The 16,324-nt window shown below is 64.9% G+C and overlaps 4 protein-coding genes across 16 annotated transcripts in view; 3 read left to right on the top strand and 1 right to left on the bottom strand.

Moving 5' to 3' along the window:
- The window catches only part of SAFB (scaffold attachment factor B), a 39,689-nt gene extending 36,999 nt beyond the window's left edge, over positions 1 to 2,690 (top strand). Inside the window, exons 18-21 of one of the 2 annotated variants that reach the window (XM_087425664.1) lie at positions 1,255 to 1,376; positions 1,635 to 1,735; positions 2,057 to 2,123; positions 2,388 to 2,690. In XM_087425664.1, coding sequence (XP_087281790.1) covers positions 1,255 to 1,376; positions 1,635 to 1,735; positions 2,057 to 2,123; positions 2,388 to 2,517 — 420 coding nt within the window. In that variant the 3' untranslated portion in view covers positions 2,518 to 2,690. Of the gene's footprint in view, positions 1 to 1,254; positions 1,377 to 1,628; positions 1,736 to 2,056; positions 2,124 to 2,387 lie in introns of both variants that reach the window. The other variant, XM_087425663.1, reaches the window with a different exon arrangement.
- A 3,449-nt stretch (positions 2,691 to 6,139) lies between these two features.
- On the bottom strand, positions 6,140 to 7,914 carry MICOS13 (mitochondrial contact site and cristae organizing system subunit 13). Its single transcript, XM_004441270.3, has 4 exons — positions 7,811 to 7,914; positions 6,968 to 7,145; positions 6,722 to 6,773; positions 6,140 to 6,371 (listed from the first exon to the last, which is right to left on the bottom strand). Exons 1-4 carry the CDS (start codon positions 7,837 to 7,839, stop codon positions 6,274 to 6,276), a joined length of 357 nt encoding a protein of 118 aa, XP_004441327.1. The 5' UTR covers positions 7,840 to 7,914; the 3' UTR covers positions 6,140 to 6,273.
- A 96-nt stretch (positions 7,915 to 8,010) lies between these two features.
- HSD11B1L (hydroxysteroid 11-beta dehydrogenase 1 like) lies at positions 8,011 to 13,852 on the top strand. 11 transcript variants are annotated; one of them, XM_087425666.1, is made up of 9 exons: positions 8,581 to 8,646; positions 9,994 to 10,124; positions 10,234 to 10,350; positions 10,434 to 10,564; positions 11,213 to 11,324; positions 11,713 to 11,804; positions 12,449 to 12,693; positions 12,827 to 12,992; positions 13,076 to 13,852. In XM_087425666.1, exons 3-9 carry the CDS (start codon positions 10,278 to 10,280, stop codon positions 13,445 to 13,447), a joined length of 1,191 nt encoding a protein of 396 aa, XP_087281792.1. In that variant the 5' UTR covers positions 8,581 to 8,646; positions 9,994 to 10,124; positions 10,234 to 10,277; the 3' UTR covers positions 13,448 to 13,852. The 11 variants fall into 11 exon arrangements, with proteins under 11 accessions (XP_087281795.1, XP_087281799.1, XP_004441325.3 ...); XM_087425669.1 differs by lacking the exons at positions 8,581 to 8,646; positions 9,994 to 10,124 and adding an exon at positions 8,011 to 8,129 and having other exon boundaries at positions 10,265 to 10,350; XM_087425673.1 differs by lacking the exon at positions 9,994 to 10,124 and having other exon boundaries at positions 8,441 to 8,646; positions 12,449 to 12,599; positions 13,076 to 13,425.
- Positions 13,853 to 14,934: 1,082 nt separating this feature from the next.
- On the top strand, positions 14,935 to 16,258 carry RPL36 (ribosomal protein L36). Of its 2 annotated transcripts, XM_087425676.1 has the most exons (4): positions 14,935 to 15,077; positions 15,257 to 15,351; positions 15,837 to 15,971; positions 16,133 to 16,258. In XM_087425676.1, exons 2-4 carry the CDS (start codon positions 15,259 to 15,261, stop codon positions 16,220 to 16,222), a joined length of 318 nt encoding a protein of 105 aa, XP_087281802.1. In that variant the 5' UTR covers positions 14,935 to 15,077; positions 15,257 to 15,258; the 3' UTR covers positions 16,223 to 16,258. The 2 variants fall into 2 exon arrangements, with proteins under 2 accessions (XP_087281802.1, XP_014651525.1); XM_014796039.2 differs by lacking the exon at positions 14,935 to 15,077 and having other exon boundaries at positions 15,169 to 15,351.
- Positions 16,259 to 16,324: the final 66 nt, after the last annotated feature.

The following is a 16,324-nucleotide window of genomic DNA, read 5'->3' as shown; positions in this document are numbered from 1 at the left end:
GATAGAGGCTATTGGTAAAAGATCATTCTTCCTTAAATGTCTGTCTTTGTCCACAATCACATGAAGCTTTCTCAGTCGTGAGCTGTAATTGTTTAAGAGCCAGTGTGCCTGGAAGATCGTTTACAGAAACGTTCTTGCAGCAGTCTCTTTAAGCAGCTCTGTTACATCTGGCAGACCTGCCTGTCGTGGACGTGTTGGCTTGTGGTTTCGCCCCTCGCAGGAAGAATGCTCTGTGTTGTCCATCTTGTGACGTGGACCCCCTCTTCTGCTGCTGCTGAGGGGAGGGGCCCACATTTGGGGCCGAGAGGCGGGGAGGCAGACGGCGGGGCGTGTGTGTGGCTGGGGCTCCCCTGGCCGAGCCACGGTGGGAGAGCAGGCCTGCCTGGCCGGGGCAAGCTCGCGTTTCCTGGGCAGACAAGCGTGGACACGGACAGAGACAGGGCGGCTGGAGCAGTCGTCCAAGGGCCGTCACTTCCAGGACTCCCTTCTTGTGCCTTTTCACTGGGAATGGGTCCTGGGGCAGAAGCCCCCAAGGCCACAGGGTGGGTCTGTGGAACGGCGAGAGCAATAGAGCCATGGAGCCAGAGGTGCCTCCCCCGCTCCGGAAAAGCCAGCTGCGGGCGTCGTTCCAGCAAACAGGACAGGCTTGGGGCAGGGACGAGGAGTGGGCATTTCTTTAAAACAGCCTTTCCCACAGCGCGCCGTCCTCTTCATCTGTCCCTCAGATAGCGCGAGGAACAGCTTTCACACGAGGGATGCGCAGGGGAGCGGCGGGGGGCTGTGTGACCGGTGTGCTGCGTCCCGGACAAAGCGGGCTGGCTGCCGGGCCCAGGACTGAGTGCTGTCAGGACCCCTGGTGCCCGTGCTCCGCTGGTGCCGGGGGCTGTTGATGACATCGTGGGCACAGGGACCCACCACAGTGTCGTCCGTCCCTGCCGTGGAGCGGTCGCCATGCCCCAGCACCCCTCTGTCCTTCGGCGCCCGCATTCTCTGCCTCCTGTTAGGGTGGCTCTCAGCCCTGACGTTTCCCTCCGTTCCTCCACTCTGTTGAGCGCCTGTTCCTCACCAGGCTGTGAGTAGACTTCGGGGATGCAGCCGTCACGCAGGCTGACATAGCCTGTGTGGCACAGGACAGTGCGCAGAGTGCCTGCCGGCGCTTCTCAGTTACTGTCATTGTCGTCATTAGCTCGTTGCCCCAGAGCCTGGGGAGTTCAGTATCGACCCCGCCTTTCCTTCTGGCTCTTTATCCTCCAGCATTACCCCGAGCGCCACGGCGGACCCGAGCGCCACGGCCGGGACTCGCGCGACGGCTGGGGCGGATACGGCTCGGACAAGAGGATGAGCGAGGGCCGGGGGCTGCCGCCGCCGCCGCCCAGGTTTGTGTCCCCCACCCCCGTGCCCAAACGGCAGGATTGATGGGTCGAGCTGAGGACCCCGTGCCCTCTCCACAGCTCAGCCGCCTCGGAGCCGTCTGAGCGGCAGCGGGCCGAGAGCTGGTTCCCGCTCCCCACCGCCCCCGCTGCCCAGAGGGGTGGGGGCTGGGGACAGGAGTGCGCCCCGCCCCCGCGCTGTTGCTGTTCTGCAAGGCGGCGGCGGGGCAATCCAAATCAGAGATGCCTTTCTCCAAGGGGCAGACGGGACTGGGGGGACCACGGCCGGAGGATCGAGGACGACCGCGCGTGGCAGGGCGCTGCCGACGGAGGCGTGATGGACAGGGAGCACAAGAGGTGGCAAGGTGAGGCCTGGCTGTCGCCGGGGCGTCTGTGTGGGTGGAACAGCGTCCGGAGGCTCCCGCTGCCCCCGCTCTCGGCCTGCCACAGGCGTCCCCGGCTGCGTGCGGCAGGGGGCTCCTTGCTGCCCGGGTGCAGGGCGAGTGCGTGCGCGAGGTCTGGCCAGGCAGAGGGCCGGGGCTGCGCTGCTGCCCCCTCGGGGGCCTGCGAGTGCTGGGCTGACCGGCTGGCTCACCGGGGACTGGAGGTCCTGACCCTGTGTTGGTGTCCTCCCCACTCGGCGTCCTGAGCTCCAGGCGCTGTAAAGAAGGTCTCTTGTTTTCCAGGTGGCGAGAGAAGCATGTCTGGTCACTCGGGGCCGGGCCACATGATGAACCGGGGCGGGATGTCGGGGTAAGGCTGTCCCGTCTGTGCCCCCAGTCCATCCTCGAGTGTGGGCTCACCGTGGAGGGGGAGAGACGGCCGCCTGCCCACCTGACACAGCCCCCGCCCCGGGGTGCGGTGGGCTGGCTCGGGGCCCCGCCCTGAAAACCGCAGGCCCCTCTCCGGGTGTGGCTGCCCCAAGGAGCAGGTCCCCTGCATGGGGCAGGGGCCCGGGGGGGGGGCGGTGGAGGTGGGGTCGGGCTCCTGGGACACGAGGACCTGCCTCTGTTCCAGGCGCGGCAGCTTCGCCCCCGGCGGGGCCTCGCGGGGCCACGTGATCCCGCGCGGCGGGATGCAGGGCGGCTTCGGAGGACAGAACCGGGGCAGCCGGCCCAACGACGCCCGTTTCACCCGCCGCTACTGAGCGCCCGGAGCCCGCGCGACGCCGTGGCTGCAGGAGTATGTTGTTAGGAGTCCCTGAGCTGTGTACAATACATTTTTTTATCTGCTGCCATATTGTAGCTCAATACAATGTGAATTTGTTTTTGTTTTTTTTGGTTTTTTGTAATAAACGTGTTTCTGTTCACATACCCTTTACTTAAAGCGTCATCTCTTCATTTCCGCCTCTTTACAATGAAGTCACACTCGGCCTTGCTGAGCCCAGCTCTCCTCCAGGGGGGAGGACGGACAGACAGGGGCAGCGGTCAGGGAGTCGGGGTTCCCGAAGCCCTTTGCCGACAGCGCACCTCCCAGCCAGCAAGAGCCAGGCCCGGAGTTCCTAGGATCCTTGGGGTCCTGACTCTCGGCCATCCCGTCCCTCCTCCTCGTCCCCCACCCCGGGGCCCTCTGATGTCCCTCAGATGTTTCCGCCGCCCACACTCTGCCTCTGTGTCCGGGACTCACACTCGTGCAGCCCTTGCGGAAGGGGCCGTGTGTGTGTGTGTGTGTGTGTGTGTGTGTGGTGAAATCTACGTAACGTGAGATTTACCATTTTTAAGTGTACAATTCAGTGGTTATGTACATTCACAATGTCATACAACCATCCCCACCATCCGTCTCCAGAACCTTCTCATCTTCCCAAACTGAGACTCTGTCCCCATGAAACACTGACTCCCCCCGCCCCCCCAGCCCCTGGCCCCACCGTCTACGTCCTGTCTGTGGATGTGCCTCGTCCAGGGCCCTCCTAGGTGGAGCTGCATCCCAGTGGGTCAGACGGCAGTGTGGGGCCGAGTGGTGCCTCCCCAGGTCAGCCGCGCTCTGGCCCCAGGGGTCCCAGATCTACGTGGACGGGGGTCGGAAGAGTGGTCAGAGGGAGGCCAGCCTCGGGCCTGTGGACACTGGAGCTGGTCATCTCCCCCTCTGGGCTCCATCTCTTACACGCTGAAGTGGGGCCCGGCCCTGTCTGGGGGCTGGGGCTGTACCAACAACCGAGGCAGCCTGGGACCTGTCCCCCCAGGACCCGCGGCTCTGGGAACAGAAACGTGACCACCCCTTTAGACTCTGGGCGGCCAAATAAACACCCGCTCCAGAGGGGGCCAGAGATGTTCCTGGTACCTGTACATAGGGCACCTCACATGGTAAAAGGGACTCTGCCAGTGGGATTAAGTTAAGGCCCTCGAGATGGGTGATTATGTGGGGTTACCCAGTGGGCCCAGTGTCATCACAGGGTCCTTATAAAGGAAACAGAGGCAGGGGGGTCAAAGGAGACGGGAGAGAGGACGACCACACCGCTGGCTTGGAAGAGGAAGGGCCACGGGCCCAGGAAGGCAGCAGCTTCAAGAAGCTGGAAAAGGCAGGAAACCGATTCTCCCTAGAGCCTCGAGGACCAGCCCTGCCCACGCCTGACATCAGCCCACCTCTGACCTCCAGAACCGTGAGAGAGGAGGGGGCGTCTAAGCTGGGGACAGGGAGGCAGGAATCAGCTAGGAGGAGCGACGGCCTGGCGAGAGGGCACACGAGTCGCAGGCGCCTCTGGTGGTGAAAGCAGCTGTCCCGGGAACTGAGGGCCACCTGGCGTGACCGGGCGGGACGGAGCGGGGAGGAGGCCGGAGGGCCCGTCTCAGGAGTCTGGGCTGTTTCCTCATCTGTAAGACGGTCCACCGTTCCCCCTGTCCTCGCTGTGCGTGGCCCTGGGTGTGGCCAGGCCCTTCCCGCCCACACAGCTGCCCCTGGACCCGCGCCCACACCACCTCTGCCCTTCGGGAGCCCCCATTGCATGGCCCCTGCACCCCCCCCCAGGCACGTCCTGCAGTCCTCCTGAGGTCAGAGCCGGCTGACAGGTAAGCATGGACCCGAAGGCGGGGACGTCACCAAGTTCACGGAGCCGCAGGCCACGGCCGGCGGGATGGAGGTGAGGGCTGAGCACATCGCCAGGGGGCCCTCACCCGCCTACACAGGCCTCCTTTGCTCTGCGGGAGCTCACGGGGTACTGGGCCCTTAACTGTTGTTCAAGGGCGCGCAGGGTGGCCTCGGCACGCCTCCCCTCTGTAAGACGGTGATGATAACACAGGAAGGTCGTGAGGCCTCACGGAGCCTCGGGGAGCCCTGGCGCAGCCCCAGCTTCACGTGCCCCAAGTACCAACCCCTCCTGTATTTGAAGACTGGGTCCGTGAGGTGAGGCAATGGGAAATCTGCGCCCGGGATGGTTTAGGCTAACCTTCCTGGACTCCAGGCGCACAGAGCAGCCGTGAGCCTGGCCCTCCAAGTCTCCCCATCTGTAAAACGGGCCCCGATCTGCCTCCCTCCCGGGGCTGCTGCAAGGGCTGGGTGGATGGAGAGGCAGGCTGGACGGTCATGGGGCTCACCCCCGTACCCGGGCCGGCTTCCCCCGGGAGCCCCGAGGACCAGGGACACTCCCCGGCCCCCCCCATCCTGCCCTCACCCTAGACCTGCTCCCCCCACAGCAGAGGCCCAGCCCGGACAGGGGGCCACAGGGAGCCCGGCGGCCTCCTGGTGCCACAGTGGACACGAGAGACCCGCCCAGAGACCGTTCCTGGAGAGCAGAGTGGCACAGGTCACCAGGCCCTCCCTCCCAGAGCACCCCAGGCCAGCCCACCCAGCCTCAGCTACACCCCTCCCCACGCCAACCTCAGACCGGAGGGATGGATGGACGGACGGACGCACGCCAGCCTCTCCTCCCAGGAGAGCTGGGAAATGCCCCGGCCTCTGGTCGCTGCTTCCCTCATGTGTAACACCCACCGTCCCCTCCTGGCTCACAGGCCCGGGTGAGCTCTGTCCCCTAAGCAGAGCAACATAAACCTCAGAACTCTTAGGAACGGAGGATCGAGGGCCAGCTCAGGGCCCCGTGACCCGGGCCTGCTCCCTGCTCTGGGGGCAGCATCCCGGGCCAGCCTCTGGCGTCCCCCTCCTACCGCGTCTGTCTGGGGCACAGGTTCCACCGGGGGACGCCCTGTGGCTGGGTGCCCGGGGCCTCAGGGAGCATCTCGGGGGCCCGCCCTCCTGGAGCTCCAGCCCGGTGGGGGAGTCACATTCAGGTCCCCAGGCAGCGACCCAGTGTGGGGTAGGGGGCAGGGAAGGCTTCCCAGGAGAGCAGGGGACATCTCGTGGGCTGGGGAGATCCCCTGCACGGCCATGACCACCGGCCTGTGTTCCCCAGGAATCCCCAGGGGGTGGGGAGAGGGTGCAACAAATGTGGAGACCAGGCGAGGGGGGGCGAGACTAGAGTAGACACGGGCAGATCAGTGAGCTGAGCAGGATGGAGAATCACTGCCCGCAGGGGCTCCTCGCCGTGTAGACGGCGAAGGAACCATGAATCCCCCGCTCCCAGACTGCCCCACTCTGGGCTCAGCCCTCCACGAACCGAGACCCCCAACCCAGGCTGGGTTCCTCACCCCTCCCCAGGGTCCTGAGCACTGTCTACGGAGCACGGGGGCCAACTGTCTGCTCCCACTCCCCACATCAGGGGTGAACCACGCCTGCGGTCAATGTCAGGCCTGAGGAGCCCCCAGGAGCCAGAAGCCCAGCCCCTGTGCTCTGGGCGCCCGCCGGGCCACCCCCCGCCCCGGGGGCGAGCACACAGGTCGAGGAACACTTCCGAAGTCCTTTATTGGGCCGGCACGGCCGGGAGCTGCCCTCGGAGTGAGGTCCCAGTCTGGAGTCTCCAGGTCGGTGGCGCCCGTGACCCTGTGCCTGACAGGGGCGGGCGGCCCCCTCTGACAGGCTACTTGGCGCGCTCCTTCAGGTACTGCCAGCCCTCCTTGGAGTACTCGCAGGCCTTGGAGGGGGCCACCGACAGAGCCGACATCAGTGTCATGATGCCTGTGGGAGGGAAGGGAGCCCACGCCTTCAGTCAGGGGGGGTCAGTCCACTCCGCGAAGCTCTTAGAGGCGCCCCCTGCAGTTCCGTCCATTCCACACGGGGAAACTGAGGCAGAGGAGGGGCAGGGCCTCGCCTTGTCTGAGGTCACGCTGCGAGCTCCAGTCCCATGTGGCTCCATCTTGCTCCCACGGCCCTGAAACCTCCACCCCTTTCCCGCCTTCAGATCCGTGGGAGATGCGCGCAAAACAGGAAGGGGAGAATGGAGAGGCACGGCCAGGAAGCCGGGGTGGGGGTGCTAGACTGGGGTAGCCGGGGCCACCCCCCCAAGCAGAGAAGCTCCCCAGGCCTACCTGAATTCCAGGACTCGCGGAGGTGAAAGTTAAACTTTGGGGGGGCTGGGAGCTGGGAAGAGAGGGGAGAAGGGGCTGGTGACAGAGAACAGGAAACCCCGGCCCCCCCGCAGAGGCAGGCAGAGCAGCACAGGGCCCCATTCAGAAGACGCCAAGCAGGGCTGGAGGGACCAGGGACCGAAGGCCACCCCAGAGATGACAACCACCCCCCCGCCAAGCCTTAGCCTCACTCGGATCGCGGGCTACCTGGGGCATCTTCAGGCCCGTCTGCTCGCACACGTACTGGCTGAACTGGTACATGGCCGGGGGGACCACCTCCTCCGCCTTGTGCAGGGCCGCCTGTGTCTTGTCGCTGGGCCCCAGCAGGTCCTGGTCGTACACCAGGTAGACGGCAACCCCGGCCACGCTGCCCTTGATGAGGAACCTGCGGGCAGGGAGGGGACACTGCTGGCCACCGTCGGGGGTCTAGGGCCACGGGGGGAGGAGTCGGAGCCCCTGGGGGCCCAGAGTGACATACCTGAAGCCAGGCAGCTAAGAGGGGAAGCACAGGGCACCCTCGGGGCCCAGAGGCGAGCCTGATACGCACAGTACTCAACTTACAGTGTGCAAAACAGGGCTACTCACCCCATTTAACGGGTAAACTGAGGCCCGGAGAGGGCCAGGGGGTCACTCATGATCCCGCAGAGGACAGTGAAGACTTAAGACCCCTGACCTTCTGCCTTCCAGCCCCGGGAGGCACGGCCCCCGAGCAACCCGCGGGGGTGGTTTCTAAGCGTCCCTGGTCGCTTCCTATATGTCACAGGCGCTCTGGGCGCGCATGAACCTCCCAATAAATGCGTGCGCACCCCCATTTTGCAGAGCAGGCAACTGAGGCTCAGACGGGTCTGGATACAGAGAGTCGGGGGGCAAGGGCTCGCTGCGAAGCGACCTCGGGAAACCCCTCCCCGCCTGAACCTCAGTTTCCCCATCTGGGCCATGGAGACCTGACATTACGGAAATCGAAGAGCAGGTCGGGAGCAAACTGGAGGGGGGTGCCCGCGGGAGGGGACTTTCTCGGGGGCTCGGAGACCGCCCGGCGACCCCACGCACCTCATCAGCGACCACGCTCGGGACACCATGTTCGCTCCCCTCCGCGCGCAAGGACACCGGACTCGCCCGCCACTTCCGGTCGCGGCGCCGCAGAGGCCTCTGGGAGGCGTAGTCGCCCTTGTCAACCGCAAAGCCCTCTGGGAGTCGGAGTCTCGTCCCGGCTCCGAGACGCCAGAGAGGGTTGCGGCCCCACCGCGAAAGGACTCCGGGAAGCGTAATGTTCAGGGCCCGGCCGCCGCAAAGCTGTCTGGGAAATGTAGTCCGCACCGCCCCGTGAGGCACCCGACGTCTCGCCTAGCCGCCGACGCTCCTGGGAAAGGTAGTCCGGCGCGGCGCTGCCCTGGGGGTGTGAGGGGAAAGAGGAGTCGGATGTCTGAGTGGGGCCTGAGGGTGACCCAAGAAGATGTCGGAGCCGGGGAGGTCCACCCGCGCCCGCGCGGGGGACTGAAGAGCCCGGGCCCAGGAAAAGTGTGCCTCCAAGCCGGTTGTCACGGCAACGCGGGAGCGGAATTGTGCGAGAGGGGCGAGGCCTAAGTCACATGATCGCGGTCGGTGGGTGGGGCTTCCCTCCAGGGGGCGGGGCCAGAGCCGCTGCTTGGTAGGGGAGAGCCCGGCGGGAGGCTGTTGCCTGGCAACGCCCGAGCACTGAGTCCCCGCTGTCTGGTCCCTCCCACCCTCGGAGGTGGGCTGGGAATCACGTGATTCCGGCTCTATGGGAGGGGGCGCGGTCGGGGGCCAGGCCAGATGCCGCCGCGGAGGCCCGAGGGGCTCGCACTTGGCTGCCGCGCCGGGACCCCACCCCCGCTGGACCGCGGGAGAAACTGAGGCTGGAGTGGGTGAGTGCGCGGTTGGGGTTGCATACCCCGTTTGTCCAGAGGGGAAACTGAAGCCCGGCCAAGTTAGGGAGCCGGTGGGTTCTGCGAGGATCTGTTTCCCCCCATTCCTCCCCCATCGCAGCCTGGCTGCTCCGTCCGTCCGTCTGTCCGTCCACCCACCCACCCATCCATCCATCCACCCACCCATCCACCCATCCACCCATCCGACCCCTGCGAGCTGCTGTGTCAGGGCCGGGGGTGGGAGGAGGGTTGACCTGAGGGGCTTCACGGACTTCCCCTGGAAGTGGGAGAGATGGGAGCTCGTTCCCTGGTGAAGGGACGGCTGGCGTGACTGGGGAAGGGCGAGGAGTTCACTTTTCTGAGAGCTCATAGACAAGAGTGGGGGAAGATGAGGATGGACAGGTGGGCGGGGACCAGACCCCTGGGCCCGTGGGCTGGGGTGAAGCGCTTGGTCTCCATTGGAGGCAGTGGCGAGCCCTGGGAGGGTCTGGAGCAGGAAGGGACTTGCCGGATTTTTTTTTTGACAAAGATCCTCTGGCTGCCTGGAGAGGATCGGGTGGGAGGGACGGAGGAGGCAGGTGGAACTTTGCAGTGCCTCCTCTGTCCCACCTACTTCAGAGGATACAAACCTCAAGATGTGATCGGCTTGTGCCCTTTTCAGGGGAGTTCCATGACCCCCCGAACTTTCGGTACCTGGCCTATTTCTCTTTTGCCCTCTCCCTGAGCAAGTAAATCGGCCACCACAGCTGAAGTCTTGTCTTAACCCTGATGACATGGGCTCCTCTGTCCCTAACCTAGCCCCGAGTGTCCAATTCCTTCTGGGTGTCTCCAGTCTTCTTTCTGGGCCCCCCCAGCTGTCACCTCCCACATTCCTCATATCCCTCTGTGTCAATCTAGTATCTATTGAGCACCAACTGTGTGCCTAGCACAGTTTTGGGAGCTGAAGACCCAACAGTAAACAAAACAGGTTTCCATTTCCTTCCTGCCCTCGTGGGGCTGACACTCTGGGGGGAGAGAGAGACAGTGATCAGGTAACAATCATCAAGATGATTTTGTTGCTGAGAAGGAGATGAAAGTTCTAGAGGTCAGGGAGAGAGAGGAACCCAGAAGGGAGGTGCTTTAGAAAAGGAAGGCAAGGAAGCGCCCTCGGAGGAGGTAATTTTTGCTGCGAGACTTGAAAGAAGTGAGAGAGCAAGCCATTGGGTTATATTTGGGAAGAGCATTCCTGGCAGAGGGAACAGCCAGTGCAAAGGCCCTGAGGCAGATGGTGACTGGCTGGTTCCGAGGAACAGCTAAGAGGCTGGTGTGGCAGAAAGCAGAGTGAGCAAGAGGGGCTGGTCTCTGCAGGGCCTCTTTGGCCATCGAGGAGTGTGGCTTCTGTCGGAAGGATTTTCAGTGGAAGAAGGCAAGATGTGATTGGGTTGCTGCGTGGAGGGAGAAAGCCCTCAAGAGGGAAGGGGATTGGTACAGCGGTTCAGGTGAGCTCTATGGTGACTTGGACCAGGTGGTGGCAGTGGAGATGGAGAAGGGGGCAGGGCCAGGAGCATCTTCATCGAAATTGGGGAAACGGGTGTGCCTGTGGGCCAGACCTGTGCGGCCACCCTCTCTCCCGCTGCAGACCAGGCGGGGCCATGAAGGTACTGCTCCTCACCGGGCTGGGAGCCCTCTTCTTCGCCTATTATTGGGATGACAACTTCAACCCAGGTGAGCACCTGGGGTAGCGGACGGAGGACTTGGGCCGGCTGGCCTGTCCACCCTGTAGGCTGAGCACCTGTGCTCACTGCCAGCCAGCCTCCAGGGGGCCCGTGTGCTGCTGACTGGAGCCAGCGCAGGCGTCGGCGAGGAGCTGGCCTACCACTACGCACGCCTGGGCTCCCACCTCGTGCTCACTGCCCACACCGAGGCCCTCCTGCAGAAGGTGAGACTCCCCATTTCGAGTTTAATGGTGGGAGTGGGAGTGGGGTGGAAAACAAGGCCCGAGTTTGAATCCTGACAAGGATCCAGGCTTCCTGTGTGACCTGGGGCAAGTCGCTTAACCTCTCTGAGCCTTAGTTTCCTCGTTTACAAACAGAGACAATAAAAGTGCCTTTTCATGGGTTGCGGTGTTGGGTTGATGCAATAAGACAGTGAGTATGAAGGAGGGAATGTTCCTCAATAAATGGCAGTATTAATAGTGTCCAGGGCCTGTGCCAATAGCCAGGGTTCTCAGCCTCAAAAGAGGGATGGTGGACATTTCTTAGCAATAGCCCGTTGATGCCCCAAGGAAATGTACAGCTCTTGGGGACAAACCTTCCAAAATTTCAAGAGAGGCCAGAAATCTGAGATTTACTTGAAATCTTCTGAGTTTCAAATGTTGGTGATTAAGCAAGTAAAACACCCCCTATTCTGGCCCAGAGGCTGCCAGTTTGCGACCCCGACCCCAGTGGTAAAGCTTTCGGAATGATGGCGAATGAACCCCGAGGCCCAGAGTAGGGGAGGGGGCTTCAGGCTGGGGCCCCAATGGGCCCGGCAGGTGGAGGGGGGCCCGCTGGGGTGGAGGAGCCCACGGACAGCTCTGGCCCTCCAGGTGGTAGGGAACTGCCGGAAGCTGGGCGCTCCCAAGGTTTTCTACATCGCTGCGGACATGGCCTCCCCCGAGGTGCCCGGGCGCGTGGTGCAGTTTGCGCTGGATAAGCTGGGTGAGGGGCGGGGCCTGGAGTGTGGGACCTTGGCCTAGGCCTTAGGGGCAGGACCCGAATTGGGGTGGGGGTGTGGTAGTAACAGACTTCTGAGGGTGGAGATTTATGGGGCCCTGGGCGTGGCTAAGGGTGGAGCCTTATAGCATCCAGGGGTCGGAACTCTGGACCAGGCCTCATTGGATCAGGGACCAAAGTCTGGCAGGATGTGGGGAGTAGGGCGGGGTCTCTTTGATCTTAAGTGGGGCGCTACCTAGGGTGGAGCTCATTGGGTCAATGCTCTGGCCAGAGCTTTGCTAGTCCAAGGGGGCGGGGCTGGGACGGAGTCTCATGCGTCCCAGGGGCGGAGCCTCAAGGAGTAGCTCCGGGCTGACGGACCTCTCCCGGCCAGGCGGGCTGGACTACCTGGTGCTGAACCACCTCGGCTCCGCCCCGGCAGGCACGCGGGCCCGGAGCGCCCAAGCCACACGCTGGCTCTTGCAGGTGCTCCGCCCCTCCGCGGCCATGGCTCCGCCCCCTCTGGGCCTGGCTCCATCCCGCCTGTCCCCAGGCCCCGCCCCTCCGCGCCACGGCTCCGCCCCCTCTCTGCATGGCTCCACCCTTCCAGGCCAGGCTCCCTCTCCAGGCCCTGCCCCACTGCACCCATGGCTCCGCCCCCTCTGGGCCCTGGCCCCGCCCTCACGGGCCAGGCTCCACCCCACCTAGTCCCAGGCCCCGCCCCCTGGTTCTAGGCTCCCCTGCTCTGGGCCTGGGTTCTGCCCTCCTGAGCCTGCACTCCATCCCGTCTATCCCCAGGCCCCACCCCTAACCCGGCTCCGCCCCCTCTGGGCCCAGGCTCCGCCCTCACGAGCCTGCGCTCCATCCCCCATCCCAGGCCCCACCCCTCCGGGTTCTAGGCTCCGCCCCCTCTGGGCCCGGGCTCCGCCCTCACGAGCCTGCGCTCCATCCCCCCTACCCCAGGCTCCACCCCTCCGGGTTCTAGGCTCCGCCCCCTGGGCCGGCACTCCAGCCCTCCTGTCCCAGACTCCACCCTCTTGCCATCCCTACCTTGGGTCCTGCCCCTCCCAGGCCCAGGCCCTGCCCCTTCCGGTTCTAGGCCCCGCCTTCTTGGCCTTGTCTCCGCCCAGCGCCAGCGATCCAGCTCTTCCATCTGTGACTCCGCCCCAGTCCTCGGGACCCGCCCCCACCCAGGCTCCGCCCCCAGGCTCCAGGCCCCGCCCCCGCCCCTTTCCGGCTTGGGTTCCTCCTCCGCCGGTGACTCGCAGTCGCCACCTGCAGGTGAACTTCCTGAGCTACGTGCAGCTGACTTCGCTGGCGCTGCCCAGCCTGACCGACAGCAGGGGCTCCCTGGTGGTGGTGTCCTCGCTGCTCGGTGCGTGCACGCGGGGCGGGGAGTGGGGAGGCCACAGGGCTTGGCGCTGGTGAGCCAGGAGGGGGCAGGAAGGCTTCCTGGAGGAGGGGGAGCGGCGTGTGGCCGCTCAGCCACCGTCCTCCCGCGCCCCCAGGCCGCGTGCCCACGTCCTTCTCCAGCCCCTATTCGGCCGCCAAGTTCGCGCTGGACGGCTTCTTCGGCTCCCTGCGGCGGGAGCTGGACGTGCAGGACGTGAACGTGGCCATCACCATGTGCGTCCTGGGCCTCCGGGACCGCGCCGAGGCCGCGGAGGGAGTCAGGTGAGGCCTGGGGCGGGAGCCGGGGGGCTGTGGGGGGCCGGCCAGCCCCAGCCGCAGTCCCCACCGCGCCCTCCCGTCCCCAGGGGCGTCACGAGGGCCAGGGCGGCCCCGGGGCCCAAGGCGGCCCTGGCGGTGATCCGCGGCGGCGCCACGCGCGCCTCGGGCGTCTTCTACCCCTGGCGTTTCCGCCTGCTCTGCCTGCTCCGGGGGTGGCTGCCGCGCCCCAGGGCCTGGTTCATCCGCCAGGAGCTCAACGTCACCGCCGCCCCCGCTGCTGCCTGAGCTCCTGGGGGCTGCCCCTTCATCCTCCCGGAGAGAGACGCTCCATCCACCCAGCCCGGAGATCGAGACACCTCCGAGAGGGTGGCCACGGCCCAAGACAGTCCTCCAGACAGAGAAGGAAAACCGAGAGAAACTTCCAGCGCCTGGAAACAGTCACAACTCTGGGTGTGTGAGCGCCCACCGTGTGCCAGGCGCTTGTCAGGGCCTTGGAAGGCATTACCTCCATCTTCTCGGCTGTCGATGATCTGGTTGCTGCTTCCACTTTACAGATGAGGAAACTGAGGCTGGGGCGGGTGTGATGTGACTTGCCCCAGGGCCCTGGCCACATCAAACAGGTCACACCACTGCCGAGCCACCCTTGGAACCCTCTCCATCTCCCACCTGGAACCACGGCATCCCTGATTTGTTCGTTGCACTCCCTCAACCTCGGAGCATCCCTCAACCCTGCCCCCTAGAGAGGAAGGAAGGTGTCCACCTGCTGGTGGGGTCTGAGGAGGGGAAGGAGGGAAAGAACGCCTTCTGGGCTGGACCCAGCCTCCCGTGTCATAATAAAAACACTTCTTCCCTTGCGTATCCGCTGTTCAGATTGTGTGCTCCTTCCTTTTGCTGGTGGCAGGTGGGCGAAGAGGGCTGTGGGTACCGGGACCAGAACTCAACCCCATTTCACAGGTGGAGAAAGGGAGGCTGAGAGCGAGCTGGACCTCAGCCAGGAAGTCGGGGGCGGAAGGAAGGGGACTGATTGTGGGCCAAAGGCTTTATTTCCAGCACGAAGTCCATGCTTTGTGCACCAATAATGATAACGAGCAGCAGGCACTGTGCACTCGACATTCGCGATCTGTGGCATCGTCACGACTGGAAGTCGGCGCTCTCATTGTCCCCAGTTTACAGATGAGGGAACGACACTTAGAGAGAGGGGAAGTCAGTGGCAGAAGCCGGGATTCTGACACGGGCCTCTCGCTCTTTAAGGCCAACTGTGGGCTGTATCCGCCCATCACTGATATTTACATCAATGAATTGAAAATTGACACTTTCCCTGAAATGATAAGCCAGCGCTGCTTGCATAAAGAAAAAAATAACTGTAAAGATAAAATCTGTAGAATGAATACAATGTTAGAAAATGCTAGCAGCTCTTGGCTGTCCAAGGCTCTAAGATTAGCAGGTGTTTGAAGGGCTGACCCCAGACAGACCAGCCTCAAATTGAGACGTCTTTTGGAGATAAGTAGCATCGAAAGATAAAAATCAGAACTTTCTGTTGTTCCCACCAGCCTCCCATCCCTGCACCACCTAAATTTACATCAAATGATATCAACTGCCAGCAGGGGGCGCTACACCACATCGCCATCCTCAACTCTAGCCCAGAGCCTGGCCTCCCATAGAAGGGAACCAGTGCCTCCGTGTATGAAGTTTTCTTTTGTGCCAGGTACCGTTATATCTTGTTCAGACAGTTGGGAACAGGTAGTATGATTGCCCCTCATTCTATAAAGGGAGAGATTCAGGTCCTGGGAGGTGAAGTCCCGGGTGCAGGCTCAGCCACCAAGCGGCAGAGGGAGGATCCCAGCCCTCGACCCGCCGGCGGAGGGAGGGACCGCGGCCACAGCCACGCCCCCCAGGTCCGACTCCGGGTTCGGCCGGCTCAGTGCGGTAAGTGCGCATGCTCAGGGAGCCCGCAGGGCCGCCTCCGGCCGCCAGGGGGAGCGCGCGCCGTCCCGGCCTCTCTGGCCCGCGCCGCCCGCGGAGGGTAGATATCCCAGAGTCCCGCGCGGCGACGACCCTTCCGCCGCAGCAGCCATTGAAGAACAACAGGTTAGCGGGGCCCCGCGCGGGTGGGATCCGCCTCCATCTGAGCCCCCGCGGCCCCCGTGCGGCTCGGGGGGCTGGGTGCGTGCGGCGAGCGAGCCCGGGGGAGCCGGGGCGCGGGGTTCCGCGCGGCGGGGGCCGAGCCGGGCCTCACCCCCACCTCTTCTCCCCGCCGCCGTCGGCAGCCATGGCCCTGCGCTACCCCATGGCCGTGGGCCTCAACAAGGGCCACAAGGTGACCAAGAACGTGAGCAAGCCGAGACACAGCCGCCGCCGCGGGGTGAGTGCCGGGCGCGCGGCCGGGGCCTGGACGCAGGCGGCGGGGGGCGCGGTGGAGGTGTCGGGGCCCTGGGGGCAAGAAAGGGGGTGTCGGTCTTGCCGGAGCAGTGATGGAGACCCCGGTACTCCCCTGGACGGCTCGCGCCCACCCGGACCCTCCTCTCCGGCCGGTGGGACGGAAGCCGGGGCAGGGTATGGCAGCGGGTTTTGACGCATGAGTAGGAGTTCGCCCCGCAGCGCAGGAGCTGGGCCGAGGCCGGAACGCGGAGGGAGGGGAAAGCCGATGTCTTGAGTGGCAGGGGGAGGGCTCGCAGGCCCGTCGGGCTCGGGGGCTGCTGCCTTTAGCAGCCCCGACTCCGCGGTGCCCAGACTGCACGGCGGGCAACAGCCTGTGCAGAGGGCCGCGCGGGCCGCGCCGGGTGGACAAGGTGGGGGTGCGGGGCCCGGGGCGGACACCTGCGCCCCGCTGACGCCCGGCCCCCGCAGCGCCTCACCAAGCACAGCAAGTTCGTGCGGGACATGATCCGGGAGGTGTGCGGCTTCGCCCCGTACGAGCGGCGCGCCATGGAGCTGCTCAAGGTCTCCAAGGACAAGCGCGCCCTCAAGTTCATCAAGAAGAGGGTAGGGGCGGGGCGGGGCGGGGCGGGCCGGCGCGGGGCGGGGCGGGGCGGGGCGGGGCCGGCGCGGGGCGGGGCGGGGCCGGCCGGGGCGGGGCGGGGCCGGCCGGGGCGGGGCGGGGCGCCCGGCCTCACGCTCACGCTCACGGCGCCGCTCGCCCGCAGGTGGGCACGCACATCCGCGCCAAGAGAAAGCGCGAGGAGCTGAGCAACGTGCTGGCGGCCATGAGGAAGGCGGCGGCCAAGAAGGACTGAGCCCTGACCTGTGCGCGCAATAAAAGCTTTCCAGAACGTGCGGTGTCGTGCTGGCGGGGGGGACGGGCACGGAGAGACGGAGCCGCGCGTACTGCGAAGGGT

The sequence above is a fragment of the Ceratotherium simum genome, chromosome 39 (assembly GCF_057802395.1).
Source record: "Ceratotherium simum simum isolate JZ-2026a chromosome 39, ASM5780239v1, whole genome shotgun sequence".
Lineage (NCBI taxonomy): Eukaryota > Metazoa > Chordata > Mammalia > Perissodactyla > Rhinocerotidae > Ceratotherium > Ceratotherium simum.
The sequence above is the reverse complement of the archived record's forward strand: the minus strand, read 5'-3'. Positions and strand labels throughout refer to the sequence as shown.

Excerpts from the sequence above, each read along its gene's own strand:
- MICOS13 (XM_004441270.3), bottom strand. The coding sequence starts at position 7,839 with ATGGTGTCCCGAGCGTGGTCGCTGATGAG. Across the intron at positions 7,146-7,810 it reads CGAGCGTGGTCGCTGATGAG|GTTCCTCATCAAGGGCAGCG; the intron begins GTGCGTGGGGTC and ends CCCTGCCCGCAG. Across the intron at positions 6,372-6,721 it reads CCGCGAGTCCTGGAATTCAG|GCATCATGACACTGATGTCG; the intron begins GTAGGCCTGGGG and ends TCCCTCCCACAG.
- HSD11B1L (XM_087425665.1), top strand. The coding sequence starts at position 8,523 with ATGGGAGGGGGCGCGGTCGGGGGCCAGGCCAGATGCCGCCGCGGAGGC. Across the intron at positions 10,565-11,212 it reads CCGAGGCCCTCCTGCAGAAG|GTGGTAGGGAACTGCCGGAA; the intron begins GTGAGACTCCCC and ends CTGGCCCTCCAG. Across the intron at positions 11,805-12,448 it reads CCACACGCTGGCTCTTGCAG|CGCCAGCGATCCAGCTCTTC; the intron begins GTGCTCCGCCCC and ends GTCTCCGCCCAG.
- RPL36 (XM_087425676.1), top strand. The coding sequence starts at position 15,259 with ATGGCCCTGCGCTACCCCATGGCCGTGGGCCTCAACAAGGGCCACAAG. Across the intron at positions 15,352-15,836 it reads GACACAGCCGCCGCCGCGGG|CGCCTCACCAAGCACAGCAA; the intron begins GTGAGTGCCGGG and ends CGGCCCCCGCAG. Across the intron at positions 15,972-16,132 it reads TCAAGTTCATCAAGAAGAGG|GTGGGCACGCACATCCGCGC; the intron begins GTAGGGGCGGGG and ends GCTCGCCCGCAG.